General features: G+C 51.1%; 6 protein-coding genes across 6 annotated transcripts; 4 read left to right on the forward strand and 2 right to left on the reverse strand.

The window, feature by feature from the left end:
* Positions 1 to 185: 185 nt before the first annotated feature.
* CKM354_000931100 (uncharacterized protein) lies at positions 186 to 1,268 on the forward strand (the record flags this gene model as incomplete). Its single annotated transcript, XM_044804725.1, has 3 exons — positions 186 to 264; positions 315 to 599; positions 664 to 1,268. The coding sequence occupies 3 exons, from the start codon at positions 186 to 188 to the stop codon at positions 1,266 to 1,268; spliced, it is 969 nt and encodes a 322-aa protein (XP_044660660.1).
* A 292-nt stretch (positions 1,269 to 1,560) lies between these two features.
* On the reverse strand, positions 1,561 to 2,997 carry CKM354_000931200 (uncharacterized protein; the record flags this gene model as incomplete). The annotated part of the gene is made up of 5 exons (XM_044804726.1): positions 1,561 to 1,748; positions 1,800 to 1,962; positions 2,024 to 2,334; positions 2,386 to 2,735; positions 2,786 to 2,997. The coding sequence occupies 5 exons, from the start codon at positions 2,995 to 2,997 to the stop codon at positions 1,561 to 1,563; spliced, it is 1,224 nt and encodes a 407-aa protein (XP_044660661.1).
* A 1,844-nt stretch (positions 2,998 to 4,841) lies between these two features.
* On the reverse strand, positions 4,842 to 5,860 carry CKM354_000931300 (uncharacterized protein; the record flags this gene model as incomplete). The annotated part of the gene is made up of 3 exons (XM_044804727.1): positions 4,842 to 5,482; positions 5,539 to 5,768; positions 5,826 to 5,860. 3 exons carry the CDS (start codon positions 5,858 to 5,860, stop codon positions 4,842 to 4,844), a joined length of 906 nt encoding a protein of 301 aa, XP_044660662.1.
* Positions 5,861 to 6,479: 619 nt separating this feature from the next.
* CKM354_000931400 (uncharacterized protein) lies at positions 6,480 to 7,544 on the forward strand (the record flags this gene model as incomplete). Its single annotated transcript, XM_044804728.1, has 1 exon — positions 6,480 to 7,544. The coding sequence occupies one exon, from the start codon at positions 6,480 to 6,482 to the stop codon at positions 7,542 to 7,544; it is 1,065 nt and encodes a 354-aa protein (XP_044660663.1).
* A 2,299-nt stretch (positions 7,545 to 9,843) lies between these two features.
* On the forward strand, positions 9,844 to 10,810 carry CKM354_000931500 (uncharacterized protein; the record flags this gene model as incomplete). Its single annotated transcript, XM_044804729.1, has 3 exons — positions 9,844 to 10,406; positions 10,497 to 10,617; positions 10,679 to 10,810. The coding sequence occupies 3 exons, from the start codon at positions 9,844 to 9,846 to the stop codon at positions 10,808 to 10,810; spliced, it is 816 nt and encodes a 271-aa protein (XP_044660664.1).
* A 1,635-nt stretch (positions 10,811 to 12,445) lies between these two features.
* CKM354_000931600 (uncharacterized protein) lies at positions 12,446 to 13,381 on the forward strand (the record flags this gene model as incomplete). Its single annotated transcript, XM_044804730.1, has 1 exon — positions 12,446 to 13,381. The coding sequence occupies one exon, from the start codon at positions 12,446 to 12,448 to the stop codon at positions 13,379 to 13,381; it is 936 nt and encodes a 311-aa protein (XP_044660665.1).
* Between the last annotated feature and the right edge of the window lie 3,846 nt (positions 13,382 to 17,227).

Consider the following 17,227-nt stretch of genomic DNA (forward strand, 5'->3'; position numbering starts at 1 on the left):
AGTGAGCTTGTTGCTGACTATACGCATCCCTGCCATAACGTTATGACTAACCAGAAAAGGTCAAGCGCGCTTGCCATGTGCCAGGCCCGAATTTAGACGTCAGCTGTCCGATTCCTCGTCATCACTCTCGTCATACACGAGTTCCTTTCATTTTGGCTTGCCGATTGGGCACAGCGTATCTCGTTATGGCGTCTAAGGAGTTGTCTCTGCCACCTGGGCCGGAACGTCAGCGAGTTCTGAATGTCCTCGCTCAGCGGAGATACCGTAAAGAACCCCGGTCACGATACTTGCCAACTGGTACTCACTCTGCATAGGGCAGCGGAAGCGAGAACGGCTGCAGTCGCTGGAGAAAAGACTGCGAATTAGCGACACGGATGCGGCACGCGAGCAGCAGCAACTTCGGACTCCAGAAGTGCCTCCGCTTCCTGGTTCATGCATGGCTAGCGAGCCAAGCAACCGCTTTTACGATCGCCATCAAGGAGCCGATAATGCGGCATCGTATGCTCAGTGCATAGATCAAGCACAATATGAGATATTGTGGACGGCATTTGAAGAACCCGCTGAGGTTCAGATCGGAGTCGATGCCTTTTCGTACCGTGGTATGCCAGAAGAGGCTCGACGCTGCAATCCAGCTGAGAGGTTATTTGCTGATTCGTGAGGCAGATGATGCTGTGCAAAGTTTGACGTCAATTCCCGATGCTCAGTTGTCAGCAGAACTCCAACACCTCGAATCTTCACAGTTCACGTTCCCATCTGATCATGTCATTGACATCCCAACGCTCAAGACGATGGAAGCCTCACTTCGCATCGCAAGCATGCTTGGAATCATGGATGAAGTCTTAGACCTCACTGCCAATCGTGTGTTTGACTTGTCCAAGATACCAGTCACCTCTGGAGAAATACCTGAAAACCTGCGCCCTACGCAAGCACAGCTCCTCATACCGCATTGCCCAGTGCTTGACGTCTTACCTTTTCCATCCCTGAGGACCAAACTCGTGTGTCTCTTCAGTCAGCCTGATCAGCTAAGGCCACCAATCGCGAGGGGCTCCATGGCCATTATGCGACTGATACATGATCTTGACGATGAGTCGGAAGGCATTCGCATTGCTGTGGATGGCAACGGGCTTGGCTACGATGCCCGGAGCTGGGAGGTCGGACAGACTATATTCAAGGACTGGTGGTGGGCACTGGATTCCGAAATCGTCTCAAACTCAAACCGATTGAGGGAACTCCGAGGCGCACCTAGACTGCAATTGCCAGTCTCATGACCTGAAAAAGCTCTAGAAGTCGTCAGCACTCAATCACACTTGCAGCTTCTCCATCCCCGAGTGCGCTGATGGGAAGTCGTGCCTAGAAAGCAACAGCTCAGTTACTGCTGCTATTGGCGAGCCTTCATTGCTTTCCAGGCATCGCGGTTGTTGCATGGTGGCTTCCCGAGAACAGTACATCAGCGAAGCTCGAACGAATTTCTTGGACCTGTCATGGATGACGGTGGATGATATTGCAGGATGTGTCTTCGACATCGATCGAGGCCACCACGAATTCCTGGCCAGATCTCTCTTATGAAGCTTTGGCCTGCAACCAGGGATCCTCTAATAGCTGTTTAGCTGTGCTCCTCTCTTCTGGAAGCCACTTGATCATCCTCTTTACGAAGCTGATGAACATTCTCTTTTCTTCCCCTTGCATGTAGGTAATCGAGTCCTCGAAACTGGACTTCTTGGGTATCAAGTCTTGGTGCTTAAAATGGCCTAATCGAATTGGTCAGTACTCTGCAAAGAGGCAATGTGGACTCCACATGCCGTTGGAGTCGTAAAACCTCTCTGTCCTCTGGCCGAAAGGAAAACCATCAGGTTTCGGACCCAGAAGTGCCGTTATGTGCGCGATATGCGATCTATCATCATACTCATGGGAGTCTTTCTTAGCCACTTGGAAGAGCCATTCACCCTCGAGCAGATCCCACAGCTTGAACGACGACCGGTCAGCGCACACGACCAACAGGAATGGTCATTTCAAGCTATCATACCATGACTCCAAGGTTCCAGATATCGGCGGGGTAGGAGTAGCCCGCATCAAGAATACTTTCGGGGGCGCGATAAATATCTGCTTGTATGCAGCCTGACTGTGCTTCTGTACCGAGAACGGCGCGATCGAAGTCAGTGATGCGAATCACACCTGTCGGTTTTCTTAGAGGTCCGAAGTCATTTCGGGACAGATAGATCACACGACCATCGTTCAAATGTTTTTGCGCAAGGGGCGCGTTGTACTCGTCCTGGGCTACTTCTTGGGGCATCGCCGGGTCTTCGAAGCGTATCATGATGTTGTCTGTCTTGAGATCTGCGTTGCTGTCAGCTGCAGTTTGACTCGCTGCTGAGGCTTTCCCTTTACCTGTATGAATAACGTGGCATTCCGAGTGAAGATAATCGAGACCCTCCAATACCATCTGCAGAAGAATCTTGAGAATATCAGGAGGTATGACATTACCAACGAAGCGTCTTCGGTACAACCACAAGGGTTCACGTAGGGCTTCAAACACAGTGCATGTATGTTCGGCCTTTGGTTCATGCACGGTGAAGGAATCGATCAATTTTCTGACAAAGTTCCAGCCGTGGTGCTTGGGATTGGCCCCAGAAATTCGCTGGAGAATGGCGAGTTCATCCTTCACGCCATCGTCGCGAGTCGTTGACCGACTGGAAGCTATCTTGACTGTGACGAATTTGTCTGCTGTCCAGCGGTACCTGACGCGCAGTCAGCGGCGGTGCCCTGGCTGATTGCTGGACAGATCAACCTAGATAGATCTCTTGCAAGCCAGACAGTCGAGCCTGAGCCATGTCCTAGTTTGGCAACAATCTGGTATTGATTGTTCAGAACGTCATAAAGCCGCGTGGGATGGAAGCGATCAGGGTGGTAGTAGGGGCTTTGCTCCTCTTCGATTGGCTGGGTTGCGTCGAGAATCGGCGCCTTCGCTGTCGATGGAGGCCAGGGCGTGTGATAAAGCATTGCGAGTGGTCTGGTTCTGAAGCGAGGAGCGCATCTTTGAAGAGCCATGAGGAGCGTTTATCAAGGAAGAAAGCAGTCTCACGAACATGTGAGCGCGTGGAGGTGGAGGGACGTGTCTGGCAAGCAAGGATCGGGTGGAACATCCGAGACCCGCCGCTAGTCTGAATTTGTGCACACCCTGGACTGCCTCTGTTGACTTCTCACAAAACATGCCATTCTGCTTACAGCTGAGGAGCCCCAAAAGAATCGCCGCACCGCTGCACTGCGTACAGCACATGTTTCAAGCTTGCTGACCCAGTAGAGCTAATTCGTGGCCGCTGTCTGTCGCCCGCCGGACCGGCCATACCCCTGGCAACAACAGACCAGAAATGCGCTCAAGTGGCTCACGAGGATGGCATCAATGCGGGCGCCTAAGATCAGTCTACAACTGGTCATGTCTCTCTTTGCGAGGCTTCCGTCGATCGCTTACTTGTCAAGCAGTGGCGTATAAGTCGGAGAAGTGCTTACGAATATGGCCAGCACCCGTCACGAATTGCGGGAATGATGCTACCTCCCAGCATCTAAGAGCAAGCTGCCACAGTAGGCGCCGAAACGAACGCCGAGACGACTGAGCGGGCGTCTACAAAGTAGCATTGCGGCGTCTAGCTTGTCTGAGGCTGGAAACATGACCGAGACTTGCGATTATTTGAGGACCGGATTGCCTGCACCACGATCATCCGTACCCCATTCGCATCCTTCAGTTCATTTCGCAGATTCTACCGCAAGGAGCTCACGCAAGTGCTCCATCGATCCTCCCAGACACTACCAACCCGATCGACCAACCTCCAGTGCTGCAGTAGCATAGTCAAGCCGCCCGGACTCAAACATGTCTCGCAGTTTTTCAAGCGCTGCTCGCGCCCTTTATCGTTTTGTTCGGGGCAAAGCCTCGCGCGATGAGACGTACGAAGCACAACTAAAGAGTGCCCTTTCCAAGAATTCGAAATTGAAGGACTCGGACGAGATCAGATTCCAGTAAGGGCAGGTAATCTTCATATCGGAAAGACATCAGCTCACAGCTGTCAGTGGTGGTGAACATGTTTCAAAAAGCGGACCCAAAACTTCGCGTGTCTGGCGAGATCTTCAAAAACAATAAGAGACAGACGTCGGTGCATGCATACAAAGATGGACGAGTGGAGTACTCACAGGCCGAGTTCAACAAGGCTCAGGAGAAATGAGTTCAATAAATGCGGGTCACGATTCGTCAACAGTTTCTGAATATTTCTCGTAGCCTAATCGTGCTTCGCCTTGACATATGGGTCTAGAAATCGGATTGTGACATTCAGGGCGGATCAGAAACAGTATGCTCTTGATTTCCGCGGCTTATGGTGACAATCGCGTCGGTGAAAATCTTGAAATTTGAGATATTTTCCAGCGACCATACTCGTGAGATTGCGTTTAGTCACGAATCAGAACGATGGATGAATGTGCCGCTTACCTGAAGCCAGCCTATAGGAAGTTGCAAACAGGAATGAAGGCACAACAAAGCTAACGTAGCTAAGCTTTGAAGCGATTACCATGAATGGCATGCCCTCGTACATTTGTTTATTACAAAACCGTTACTTATAAGTTGTTTATTTCCAATGTTTTATAGAAACATATTTAATATAAATGGTATAGCTACAAGTACTTGTTAAACGTTGTTGCGATCTAAAGAGACGGCCATTGTAGTCGGGCAGCCTAGACAAGGCAGACAAAGACTCAACGAATGTAAGTCGGTAGCCTCTCGCAGCCGCACTGGGTCATCGTTGAACGTATCCTGCCTGAAAGAAGTCTCGGCAGTAAGTAGACAGAGCCGCATCTCGTCTTCAACCCTGCTTCAACAAACTTGCTTCCCCTCGTTTAGCAACAGCTTGTTTGACCTCGCGGGTAAACCCAATATCGCCCTCCATGGTCCCATCGAAGACCTTCTTCGGACCGAAGGTATTCAAAAACCAAACAAGATTAGCCTTTGCCCCTTTCCAGATCCATTCGCCTTTCCCAAGGGCAGGATTAGAGACAATTTCGCTGACGACTCCCTTGGCGAACTGATCTATCTTCATGCCAGAGGCTGTACTGTCTTGATTTCTCTTCTTCACTCCTGCCTCGACTTCAACGTACCAGCTCTCAGGACCGAAATTGACTGAATCGGCGCTGAAGATGTTTGTGGATACTACACCCATGTACAAAGTGATCACTTTGATGCCGAGGGGTGCCAGTTCAAGTCGTAGTGTGCTTGAATATGCTGCTATCGCGGCTTTGCTTGCAGCGTAGGCGGATGCGAACATGTATGGAAGAACTGCGACGATTGATGCGGTGTTGACGATGGTTGGAGGAAGAGAAGATCCAGCTTTCGCTGCCAGAAGAAGGGGTGTGAAGGTCGAGATCATTTCCATGACGCCGAAGACGTTGGACTCAAACATTTGTCTGACTCGGCCAGGATCTTGCTCAACAGCGGGTGCTTCGTACACTGGGCGAAAGTCAGCGCCTCGTTGTTAGATTTGGTGGTTACAGTGGTATGCTTACACGAGCCTGCATTGTTGAACAGAATATCCAGTTTGCCTCCGGTCCGCGTGGCGATTTCCTTTTTTAGTGCCGCTATGCTCTCAGACTTGCTGACGTCCAGGGTGAGCGTTTCGATGCCATGTTCTTGGAGTCCTTCTAGTGACGAGAGAGAGCGGGCAGTAGCAAACACTCGCAGCCCTCGTGATGCGAATTCAAGTGCAAGAGCTTGGCCAGCGCTGCCTTTTGAGCATCTACACATCGTCAGTCTTGCAGCGTTGATGCGACATATAAAATCGGTCCCGAATTACCCCGTGACCAGTACCGAGCGTTTATTGGAAGACATTGCTAATAATTGTCGAAGTGCTGTGGTAGACCAATGTGGCTTGAACAAGAACGGCAGGAGGGCTGGAGGTTTCCAGCGGCAGTTATAGACAAATGGGTGAACCGGGTATGTCTGCACCTGTCATGCTACTCAGAGCCGTGTCAGCGGCCCTTATCATTATTGCTCAGCCTTGCATCTTGTAGAACGATCTGTTGTATGAGTGGCCAGCGAATGAGCCTCGGCGATACTAATCAGCTTTTTAATCAGCTTTTTAATCAGCTTTCAACCAAAATCACGTCAATCATTGCCTTACCGGCTAGGCCGCTCTATAGCAAAGGACATATCAACCTTTTCAGATTCTTGTTGAAACAGGCGGATCCGTCCCATGGCTTTCCACTTCCGCTTTGTCATCGGTCGTGCTGTTGAACCCAATCGTTGCAGATCAATTAAAGTTGCCGGATCAACTGTTGCGCCGTCGGGACTGTATGGATGGCGCGCTTGGCGTTTCCGAGGCCAATGGTCCCCTCCAGATCACTAATCTCGAACGTCGAGCATAGAAAAGCGCCCTCTACGGCCGTGTCACTCCTAGTACAGTACACTCCATCCTTACAGGATCTGCACGCTAAACAAGTCTCTCACAATGAAGGCCCTCGTCACGGACAATGGATTACTCACAAGGTCAGCCAACCTGCTCACCAAAAGGTCGATGGGCAATGGCCTCAAAGAGGTGGAACTTCCCAGGCCAGTGATCAACAAAAATGAAATTCTGGTGAAAGTTCATGCGACTGCGCTCAATCCCATTGACACGAAATTCGTGGATGTGCTTGCCCCAGCTGGAAACGTGGCCGGATGTGACTTCTGCGGAACAATCGAGGAAGTCGGAGAAGATGCGCGCAGCTCATGGAATGTTGGTGATCGTGTGGCGGGATTTGTGCAAGGTAGTATCGACGAAGAGCGTGGCGCATTCGCCGAATATATCAAGGTCGAACGGGATCTGGTGTGGAAATTGCCCGAGGAAGTGAAAGATGAGGAAGGTGCGAGCTTTGGTTTGGCCGTGGCAACGGGAATGCAAGCGTTGCACCTGCATCTTGACGTTCCCTGGCCCGACGAAAGTGCCAAGTCTCCTGGCTCGCCAATCTTTATCTACGCAGGATCGAGCAGTGTTGGTCTCTTTGCCATCCAATTGGCAAAAAAGGCAGGCTGCACTGTTGTGACTACAGCATCGCCGCATTCTTTCGAGCTGGTCAAGAAATACGGAGCAGATCATGTATTCGATTACCACACGCCAACTGCGGCCCAAGATATCGCGAAAGCACATCCGGACATTACACGGGCGGTGGATTGCTTCTCAGAGGGCGAATCGACCGAATTCTGCGCCCAAGTGATCCAGAAGAATGGCGGCAAAGTGGTGACCTTGCTGGACAGCAAGACCCGCGTTCCTGGTGTCGAGACAACATTCATCATGTCTTTCCAGCTACTCGGCAAAGCCTTTGCTTGGCTGCCTCCCATCGGACCGAAGTTTCCTGCTGCCACCAGAGAGCGTGATGCGCTGGTGAAATTCTACGCAAGCCTACCGGAGCTTGCCAAGACGCTCAAAACACCTCCAGTCAGGTTGGTAGAGGGTGGCTTCCGCGGAATACAAGAGGGCCTCGACATGATCCGCGCAAAGAAAGTATCAGGCGCGAAGCTTGTGGTGAAGCTTTGAGACTTAGCAAAGTCAGCCTAATCGCAGTGCGCGTGTTCGCCAGTTTCGAGACAACCTCGTTTCGGGATGGATGGTTGTCCTGTGAGCAGGGCAGCTGTGTGGCGCTGTGCTGGGCGCGGTTGATCCTGAGCCATCAAATGCAGCTGCACCTCTGCGGGTGATCAGGATCGTGATCATCATACGGCATTGTGCTGGTCGTTCGACAACCCTAATGAGCACGCATCAGCTGTCCTCAGCACCACTCGGGGTGACTGAGTCCAGGAAGACAGCTCGTATCTCAGCTGAGCCAAGAGCTCCTGTGCTGATAGTAGCACAATGTTGGTGGTATTCGGCGAGCCGTTGTTGGGTTGATAATTTTCAGCTGCCAGCTGCATGATTTTTGGTAATGATGTACCACATGGTGGTAATAATGAACTTCGTAGACGATTTTGTTTGGTGTTGGCACTAACGTGCGTTCTATTTGTACAGTTGTATAAGTCGTACTTTCGGATGGCTCAGGATTCATTCCAGGACTGGGCGCTCGCAGCATGTCAGGCGTCCATTCAGTGTCCAAAGTGAGAGCAAACGGATCACTATTGGTTGAAGGATGTGGGACCGAAAAGCATCCTGCTTAATCAAAGTTCAGCATCTTGGATTCGTCCATGGGTGCCCTGGCATCAAGCGACGACGGTATTGTCGCATCGGTGGCAACGCCTAGCTGCGAAGACCAGTCTGGATCTGACCACATGGGATGTTGAAGCCATTCATCCACAGCGGCCCACGATTCCGGTGGGAACATAGACTCGTATGCCTCAGAGACTTGCTGATAATTGATCTCGCCAGGAGTCGCTGACGTGGTGGCGGGCTTTGCGGGTGTCGAAGCATAACCTAACGATTGTGCTGAGCACGGAGACGAGTCTAGTGTGTGTATGAACGCTGTTGGCGAGAACGCTGCTGGAGAGTGACCACCTCGACGCCTGTTCTGAAGTGCTCGCCAGCGATTCCGACACGTCAGCGGCGGACGACCTGGCAATTCCTCTGATACGGCAGTCTATCTGCGACCAATCTTAGCCACTTCTATCACAAGATGCGTGTCTTCTTCTGGAGTCCAAGGTTGCAGACGATCTTTTGCAGAGGAACCAAGGATCTCTACCTATCGCTCCGAGCACTGATCGTCCCTCCGGCCAGGTATTCGATGAGGGATCAGATACCAAAGCGGCCCCAGCGGTGCGTACGCCTCGAACAGGGTTTGATCTTCTGCTGGCGTCCAACGGCCTTCGCGCAGAGTCGGATCCAGTGAGTGGAATCAGCCTTTACGGCAGTCTTTGCTGGGTCTTCTGGGCAGATGCCGTGCAAGCTCTGAGCATTGATTGTCCGCTCCACGAGCGCGTTTACTGCCATACATCGCTACGAGCCGTGCGAGCAAGGCATCTTCGTCGGCACGCCATGGCCGTCTTCTGACTGCTGCCGCCATGATGAGTGCGCTGGCGCAAGGGTCGCGAGCGTTTTCGAGCGCATAATGCTGTGGTGTGTGTGTCCGATTGGGGAGGATGGCGCAGTGGAGCGGTCCCCGTAGAATTGGCTCTACGAAGCGCCCACGTAGCCATCTGGGCTCCCGTGTCGCGGGCCGCCCGGCTAGCGTGACTGTCGTCCATTGGCTGCTCCACTATCGCAGCAGAACCGTGGCACGACAACTCACTGCAACTGCGCTCTGCCACGTGCGGTGCTTCGCTCGGGGGTTTTGCTCTACAGTCTTCGCAGGACGAGGTTGAGAGCGTGCGATAGAGGTGTTCAGGTTTTCATGTACATGGAAAATCCAGCCAACAACGATCTTGACTCGAACCATTACGCCTCCCCGCTTGACTTCATGGTGGTCGTGGACCTGGTGAAGATGGTCGTGAAGAAAACTGTGCGCATTCCGGTCGGTTCTGACGAGACTGTCACCGCGGGCGAGCACGTCATACAGCGCAAGACAGCTCCAGGGGAGCCAAAGTATCTTCATCGGCTGCAGAAGACTCCGCCGCAGACGACAATGAAGCCATATCAAGTGGTGCAGCCAGAGGGAGCTAGCTTGAAAGTGACTGGAAATATGATTAAGTGGGAGAAGTAGCGCTCCTGACGCTCCACGATCTCTGGTTCAACAACAAGAGCGCCTTCATCCGACTCTCGCTCGCAGAGATGTTCGTACCCTACGGTGACTCGCGTAGCCCAATTTACCGAAAGGGTGCTTTTGATCTTGGCAACGTCGGCGCTGGCGTGACTGCAAACAATCTTCAACTTGGTTGTCATTGTCTTGGCACAATCAAGTACTTCTCCGGCCATGTCGTCACTGTGGACGGCTGAGGTGGATAATGGCATACAATGGAAGCACACCAATCAGCGAACAGGCAACGCAGCTGTTGTGAGGAAACGACAGCTAGTCCTGCAGATAATCCTCACCGTGGCCAACTCTAAGTACATCTTCGCGTGGATCCTGGATAAATCTGGCGAGATCACTTTCGAGACGCGAGCCACTGGCATCTTGTCGACACAACCTGCAGAACAAGATGTCAAAGTACCATGGGGAACACTTGTCGCCAATGGTGTAATGGCTCCACACCACCAACATTTGTTCAATATTCCAACCGACCCAGCAGTCGGAGGTTACGAAAACACCTTCGCATGCACTAATGCCGTGCCAATGCCATGGGATGAGAAGCTCAATCCACTAGGCCCTGGCTACGTGACGAAGGAAACTCAAATCGTTCGAGCAAGTGCAGTACCAGACGATTTGTACATAGGTCGAGTTATCAAGACCCTGAATGAGAACAAGACGAAGCCCGTGTCACTTACGCCAATTGCGTACAAACTGGTCCCGATCGGATCACAGATGCTACTGGCACAGTCTGGCTGATGGCACTGGAAACGATCAGAGTTCTGCGAGTCACCAATTTGGGTGACAGAATAGACAGACCGACAGCTATCTCCAGCTAGGGACTACACGAACCAGTTTCTGGGCGGCACCGGTATCAAATCCTGGATCAAGGTCCTGCTCCCGTCAAGAATAAGGATATTGTCATCTGGCATACATTCAGCTTTACGCATAATCTTCGAGGTATGACAACAAGTCGCCTATGGTAACACGAAGTCAACCAACTAATGCTGATGTTTTACAGTCGACGGCTTCCGATCATGCCCGCGGAGATTGCTCAAATTCATCTCAAGCCTACAACTCCTGCCTCTTTAACCCGACCAACGATGTTCCGCCATCAACAAAGTCATTCAAGAAGAGTACGGCGTATGAGTAGACTTTACCCGTGCGGACCAATGGTTGTTGCTCGGAAAATGGCACGGCGGCGAACAATGGGGTGAACGGTGTGCACGGAACCAATGGCATCAAGGTCACTGAGACATGACTGTCAGTAGAGGGTCCTAGTATGTATTGTCACGCATGGCAAGGTTGTATAGCCGGAATGCAAGTGGAATCTTGACACAACACAGGCTGAAAGGTCACTTCTATCTTCGATCTGATCGACATGCATATCGAATGACAGGCTTCGTTTAGTGGACTGCTTCGGCTGCGGATGATGGAAACAACGATACGGCAGTGAAAGTTTCTTCTATCTGCTATCCATCTGGTTGGTGCCTTCCATCGAAAGCAGTCGACACTTCACGGCTTGTGGAGGGCTCCAATTTGACGCTATTCGTGCAAATAAATAAGAATCTTTTGTATGCTCGGATGCACACCGCTTTTCATCGAAGTCTCACCTCGCTTTGAGCACAAGAACTGCAAAGATCAAGTGACCTCCACAGCCTCAACGTCGGTGAGCACTTAGTGAACACTGAACGCACACTATTGTATCCGGTGCGACAAATAACTGATCGCCCAGGACGTCTGTTCACTAATTAGAGGCAAGCTGGGAGATTCTCAGACATAGTACCTCGACAGGCATCCCACTATCATCCGATCGCCGAATGCCAATATCCAGCATACGCGACTATACGATCAATGTGAACGCCTATTAGCTGCAAGACACTGGACATTGGCAGATATTATAAGGAAGCACGCAAATGTGCAGCATTCCACACTAGCACTGACCATATGAGTGCTTATCGACGTATTTAGCATGCAGGTCTCAGAGGGGTCCCTATATCCAGACCGTGATACTCGCGACAAAAGTCGATAGCACAGTGAACATTTCTTTTACGATCTTGCAGCATAGCAATCCTCTCCTTCGCTGAAATTCACTGCGGCAAAACTGATGTGGCAAGGCGGCACATCAACGCAAAGATCGACTTCGACTTACAATCAATTTTAGAAGTTCTTGTTGCTAGTGTACAAGCAAAGATGAAGAGTTCGAGCATCGGCTCGCTACATCTCACGACTCTTCTCTCGTTCTTCATCGCATTGGGAGCTCAAGCTGCGTGTCCAGCCTTGTACACCTGCTGCACGACCAACGAGAACCCGGAGGTATGCAAACAGCATCTCACTCACAAGTGCTCTCCTAACAACTAGTCTAGCTGGGTGCGGGAGGAGTACCATACTTTGGCTACCGACACACACATCCACTCTTGCAAGATGCGTGCCAATGTGTCACTGGAGCTAGAGGCCGTGTTGGACCTTGTCTCAACCCTTGATTTACGGATGCTCACAAGCTGGCAAGCAGCCAGAGGAATGAGTATGCTGTCGTTACTTCGAAGTACCGCCATCTATAATGCGCTCACTTTCAACGCCACGGGTAGATATAAGACTCTGGGTACATACCATTCTGTCGAACCATAGCTTTCGGAAGCTCGCGCGGGGCAATTCCATCTCTTACAAACAGCTTTGTCAGCGATCGTGGGCTCATATGTCTACCATTGACCTCGTGACATCGCACTTTGGCCATACTGAGTATATTGTAACATATCTCATTGACAGTGTTCTGCACAACTTCTCAATCATGTCTGCGTTGCGTACCATTGCAATTGTCGGCGCAAGCGGACACCTCGGGAAGGAAGTCGCGGGGGCCCTCTTGTCATCCACTTTTCGCCAGAGCTATGGAAACGTTCTCCTTCTGACACGGGACCGAGGCGACTCGCAACCTGCAGCTACTCCGGATGGCGCTGAAACACGGCGCTTCTCCAACGATACATTGGTGGATGCGCTCCAAGGAGTGGACGTGTTGATTAGCACAGTCGGTCCAACAGGACACAGTTTCAAGGACTCGCTGGTAGATGCAATTGCACAGTCCAATGTCAAACTCTACATTCCCTCGGAGTTTGGGGTCGATCACACTATCCATGACTTCTCGCAGCCTGAATGGGATCATAAGAAGCACCACGACGCTTTGGTGAAAGCTCGCCTTCAGAAGACGAAAGTGTGTCGGATTTACGATGGGCTATTCCTTGAAGATAGTCTTGGGCCTTGGTTTGGCATGGACGTCAAGTGCGGTGTCTTCCACAGCGTTGGCCCTGCAGACTCACCAATTTCTTTCGCTACCAAGGCGGATGTCGGCAAGGTCGTGGCTCAGCTTGCTAGAATGCCATACGATGAGATACCTCCGCACCTGCGCATTAGCGGTGATGCGTTGAGCATGAGGCAGATTGCGAAGGTTCTTGAGGATGCTGGATCTTCTTCGATTGCCGTAAAGGAGATAGAGCTCAATGACTACAAGCGTCGAGCGATTGCGGAGAATGTGCCAGATCCAATGAAGTACCTGCGATTCTTGATGGGAGAGGGGAAGATTAACCACACAGCGTCTGGTTTGGGAAACGATAATGAGCTCGTCAATCCTGGACAGTCTCTGTGGAAGTGGAAGACCGTTTCCGAGTATGCGAAGGAGGTGAAGGGCAGACCTTGGACTGATTACAATTGGCCTGCTGAAGAGAATGATTAGTTCGTCGTTCACTCTTGGTACGGTGGTTTTGGCAGGAGGTGCATGTGGTTGTGTCTCGGAAGCATTGCGCCTCTTCCCAAGCCCAAAGAGCAGAGAGCGGGTGCTTCGCGGTTGCTTTGACGCATAGATAGTGCGCCGCAGACACTTCCAAAGGGTACGCTGCAGGCCGCATTTCGTATGGCGGGTTGATAAGGCCGCGTCCTTTCGAAGCGATCGTGCTTTTCAATGCTTGCTTGGGGTATCGGTAGACACTATGGAGATATTGAGCCGAATGTGCATGTATTGTTACGAAGTCGCGTATCGTCGCATGTTATCGGGGGGCACTAAGGGACCCTCTCTCGTATTGTCGGGCAAAAGAGGATACAAAACTATCTACACTATCGAATGGTACTATATAGGGGCTAGTATACAGGGTCTGGGGTCCCGGGTATATAGGAACCAATATACATGACTCACAGCAGGGCCCAGTGGAGTGTCAGTTCACAACACTCCCCTTGACAGTGCACTGGGGCTGTTCAATCCATCTCCTCATCCCAATCATCATCCTGATCATGTGCAACTAGGGCCAAGGCCTTTGAATCTGAGATCTTGTTCTCAGAGACCACCTTTATCATTCCTTGGGCCATTTCCAAGTATGGGCAGATTGAAACATAGTGCCCAGCTTGATTGCATAGCTTGCATCTCAGTCCTTGTCTGTCAGACATCTTGCTGTCTGATCTTCTTCCTCTGTGAGATGATGATCCTCTTGATGATGCAGCTCGGGCTGCAAAGGCCACAGGTGTGCTGCCTGCAGGCATGCTCACCTCTTTCTCCTGAAGGATTGAGAGTATGCTTTCAGGTGACAGTGAGGGTTGACCATCTATTGCATCTCTGATGGTAGACCATTGTTCTGGAAGCCCAGACAAGAGTACCTGTGCTCTTGCCTTTGGGTTTATGGCAGCAGCCATTTCAGGTTGGGCAACTTTGATCCTTTTGCCAAGTGCCTGAAGGTGTGTCCATGCTCCATCAATGCTCATGTCCTCTGCCTTTTGGAAACTGAAGTACTGCTTCAGAAGTTTCCTTCCTGTAGCTTGGTTGTCTGCATACTTCTTCTTCAGCTCTTGCCAAACCTCCTTTGCAGTTTGGAGTTCTGAGACCAGCTCTTCATCATCCTCCCCTATGCACAAAGATATCCACCAGATTGCTTTGTACTGTGACTTTGGGGTGATGGGTGTGTGTGTCTCATGGGAGATTGTGTGATACAGGTCTTCTCCCCTCAAGAAGATTTCCATCCTTCTGAACCATCCTTCTGCATTGTCCTTGCATAGGATTGGGCATGGTCTTTTCTGAAGTCCGGAGGATTTGTCTTGAGTATCCATTGTAGTCTTGTAGAATTAGTATTGGGTCAGATGGAAAGTTGTCCTTCTGTCCCAAGGAGAATCAAAGCGGGGAAAAGTCAAATGATTGCAGGGTTCTTCCTATACATGGGTCACCCTCTGTCCCTCCTCAGATTAGAGCCTCCTGTTGGAATGATCCGGCCATCAAGCAGCCGTGCTTTCCTGCTGGCATATGGGAATCAAGGGAGCATACCACTTTGGCACCCTCCAGCTCAGGACTTCCTGTAGCTATCCCATAAGACAAAGGTAGGTTCATGACTCCTCTTGATCCTGGATTCACCATTGGCCTCCAGAGGTAGTGAGAGGTTCAGGCAGTCTCTGAAGTGTTATGAGCCATCAGCAGTCCATGTCAGAACTGCCTTGCAACTGCTTCCTCCCTGAACATAACATATCTGGTATAAACCAAGCCTTTGGTTACTGCAAGATCTTCCTTTGAGAGTTGGCAAGTTCTCCCAGCACCAGAGATAAGGTACTAATCCAGACAGCTTGGGGTGCAGTCTCTGAAGTGTTATTCTGCCAACAGCAGGTTTGGTGTACTGCAGGTTGCTGTTACACTTTCTGCAGCCCTCTGTTGCAACATCCTCTCCCCTTGTTGTCTGTCTTGGTGTCCTCACTCTAACTATCATTCCTCAATGCTCTTCTCTCTTCTGCATTTGGTCTCAGCTGCAGGTGGGCTGGCTGCAATTCTGCATGCAGCTGCACCGCTGTTTTCAGTCCCTCAGCTAGGGTCCATGGGGTCCTACACCCAGTTGCAATCTGGGACTCATGTTTAACCATGGAAAGGGTTTTGCTCCTTCTTTATACAGGGGCACATTGTCCTTTGTCCCTGAGCACAGAGGGCACAGTCCTTCCTCTGTGTGCCTGTCTTCACCCGCAGGCTCCTGGCGCAGTCTCTGCTGCTACTGTCCCTGTTTATACAGCCACAGCTCGGGCTGTTTCCTTGCTCTTCTAGCTCGGTGTCTCGCTGTTGCCAATAGCGTTCCTGTTGTCCTGCCTTCGGCTTCCGTACTCTGTCGGTGAACCGCGCCTCGCCTTCTATCGGAGCTTGGAATACAATAGCGCTAACCCGGGCTCATAACCTGTTACGAAGTCGCGTATCGTCGCATGTTATCGGGGGGCACTAAGGGACCCTCTCTCGTATTGTCGGGCAAAAGAGGATACAAAACTATCTACACTATCGAATGGTACTATATAGGGGCTAGTATACAGGGTCTGGGGTCCCGGGTATATAGGAACCAATATACATGACTCACAGCAGGGCCCAGTGGAGTGTCAGTTCACAACATGTATCACGATTTAATGCAATATGCGATCAACTCTGTGCCAGCCGTACTTATTGATCTGTCGTCATCGCTCACGAAGAGCGGTCCATTGACTGAGAATCAAGCTTTCGCTGTGTTCCTCACGAGTAATTTCGGATCATCTGCTGCCCAAACCGAGTATGCCAGGACTGGGGAGACACGTCGTAACGATTGCAATAGATAGAGAGGTATCTAGGAAGCGGGTTGGGTCTGGGAGCTATGACAGATAACCGGCATACTTGTCGGGGCAAACAAGATCAGGAAAGTGTGGAATTTCTGATCGTTCGATGCGACAGGCGGGAAGGGAAGGTGACTCGGACGGCATGTCTACGTAGCTGTCTCAAATCGAAGAATCGCAACGCTGCCAGAAATACTGTCAGTGCCGTTTTCTGTGGAGAGGAGCAGTTGAGATTGATGATGGTAGCAAGGTGCGAAATTTTCAGCCCGCCATCTGCAATGGAGTCGAAGACATATTCCATTTCGCAGTAGCTGTTCCAGATTTTCATGGTTTCTCGCAATGGGCAATGAATGCCCTGAGTCTGCGTTGGGAAATGCAATATCGAGTGGTGACAAAAGTTGGAGATTTTGAATGGCAACGACGGATGGTTTTTCGCGGAAAATCCGTCATTGCCTACGCAGGCAGACGGACCTCTCTCCGGTATCCATTGCAGCGTTTTGATTGGGTCAAATTTGCTTGGCGTGTTTCAAAATTTTGTGCTTCATATTTTTGTTGCAGCCGCCCACCACCATTGAAGCATCGTTGGTTTAGTGGTAAAATCCGTCGTTGCCAGACCGTGAGCTGCGGGCGCTAGGATCCTAGTGCCTTGGCTCACGAGCCGTAAAACTCGACGGGCCCCGTGTTGTAAGTGAATGAGTGCGCTCAGTTCTTGCCTGTCGGGCGACTAACAGGTGTTCCAGCGATTCACGGACGATGCATGGACGCTCACATTTTTGCTTGTATGCAACCCGCATTGCACAACCTGCCACGCACTGCCGGCTCATTTTTGGAGAGACAGAGGCTCAGTTACCGTTTTGGGGTTCTGCAGCCGGACGCTATGCTCTGTCCAGAACCTGTTAGCCGGATTTCGGCGTTATTTTGGACCCCAGGAACCCGATATCAATGACTTGCCAAGTCGCATCCGCTCTTGAGAGATCATGCATGTGTTGCA

This window comes from Cercospora kikuchii (assembly GCF_019650295.1).
Source record: "Cercospora kikuchii DNA, contig_00006, whole genome shotgun sequence".
Lineage (NCBI taxonomy): Eukaryota > Fungi > Ascomycota > Dothideomycetes > Mycosphaerellales > Mycosphaerellaceae > Cercospora > Cercospora kikuchii.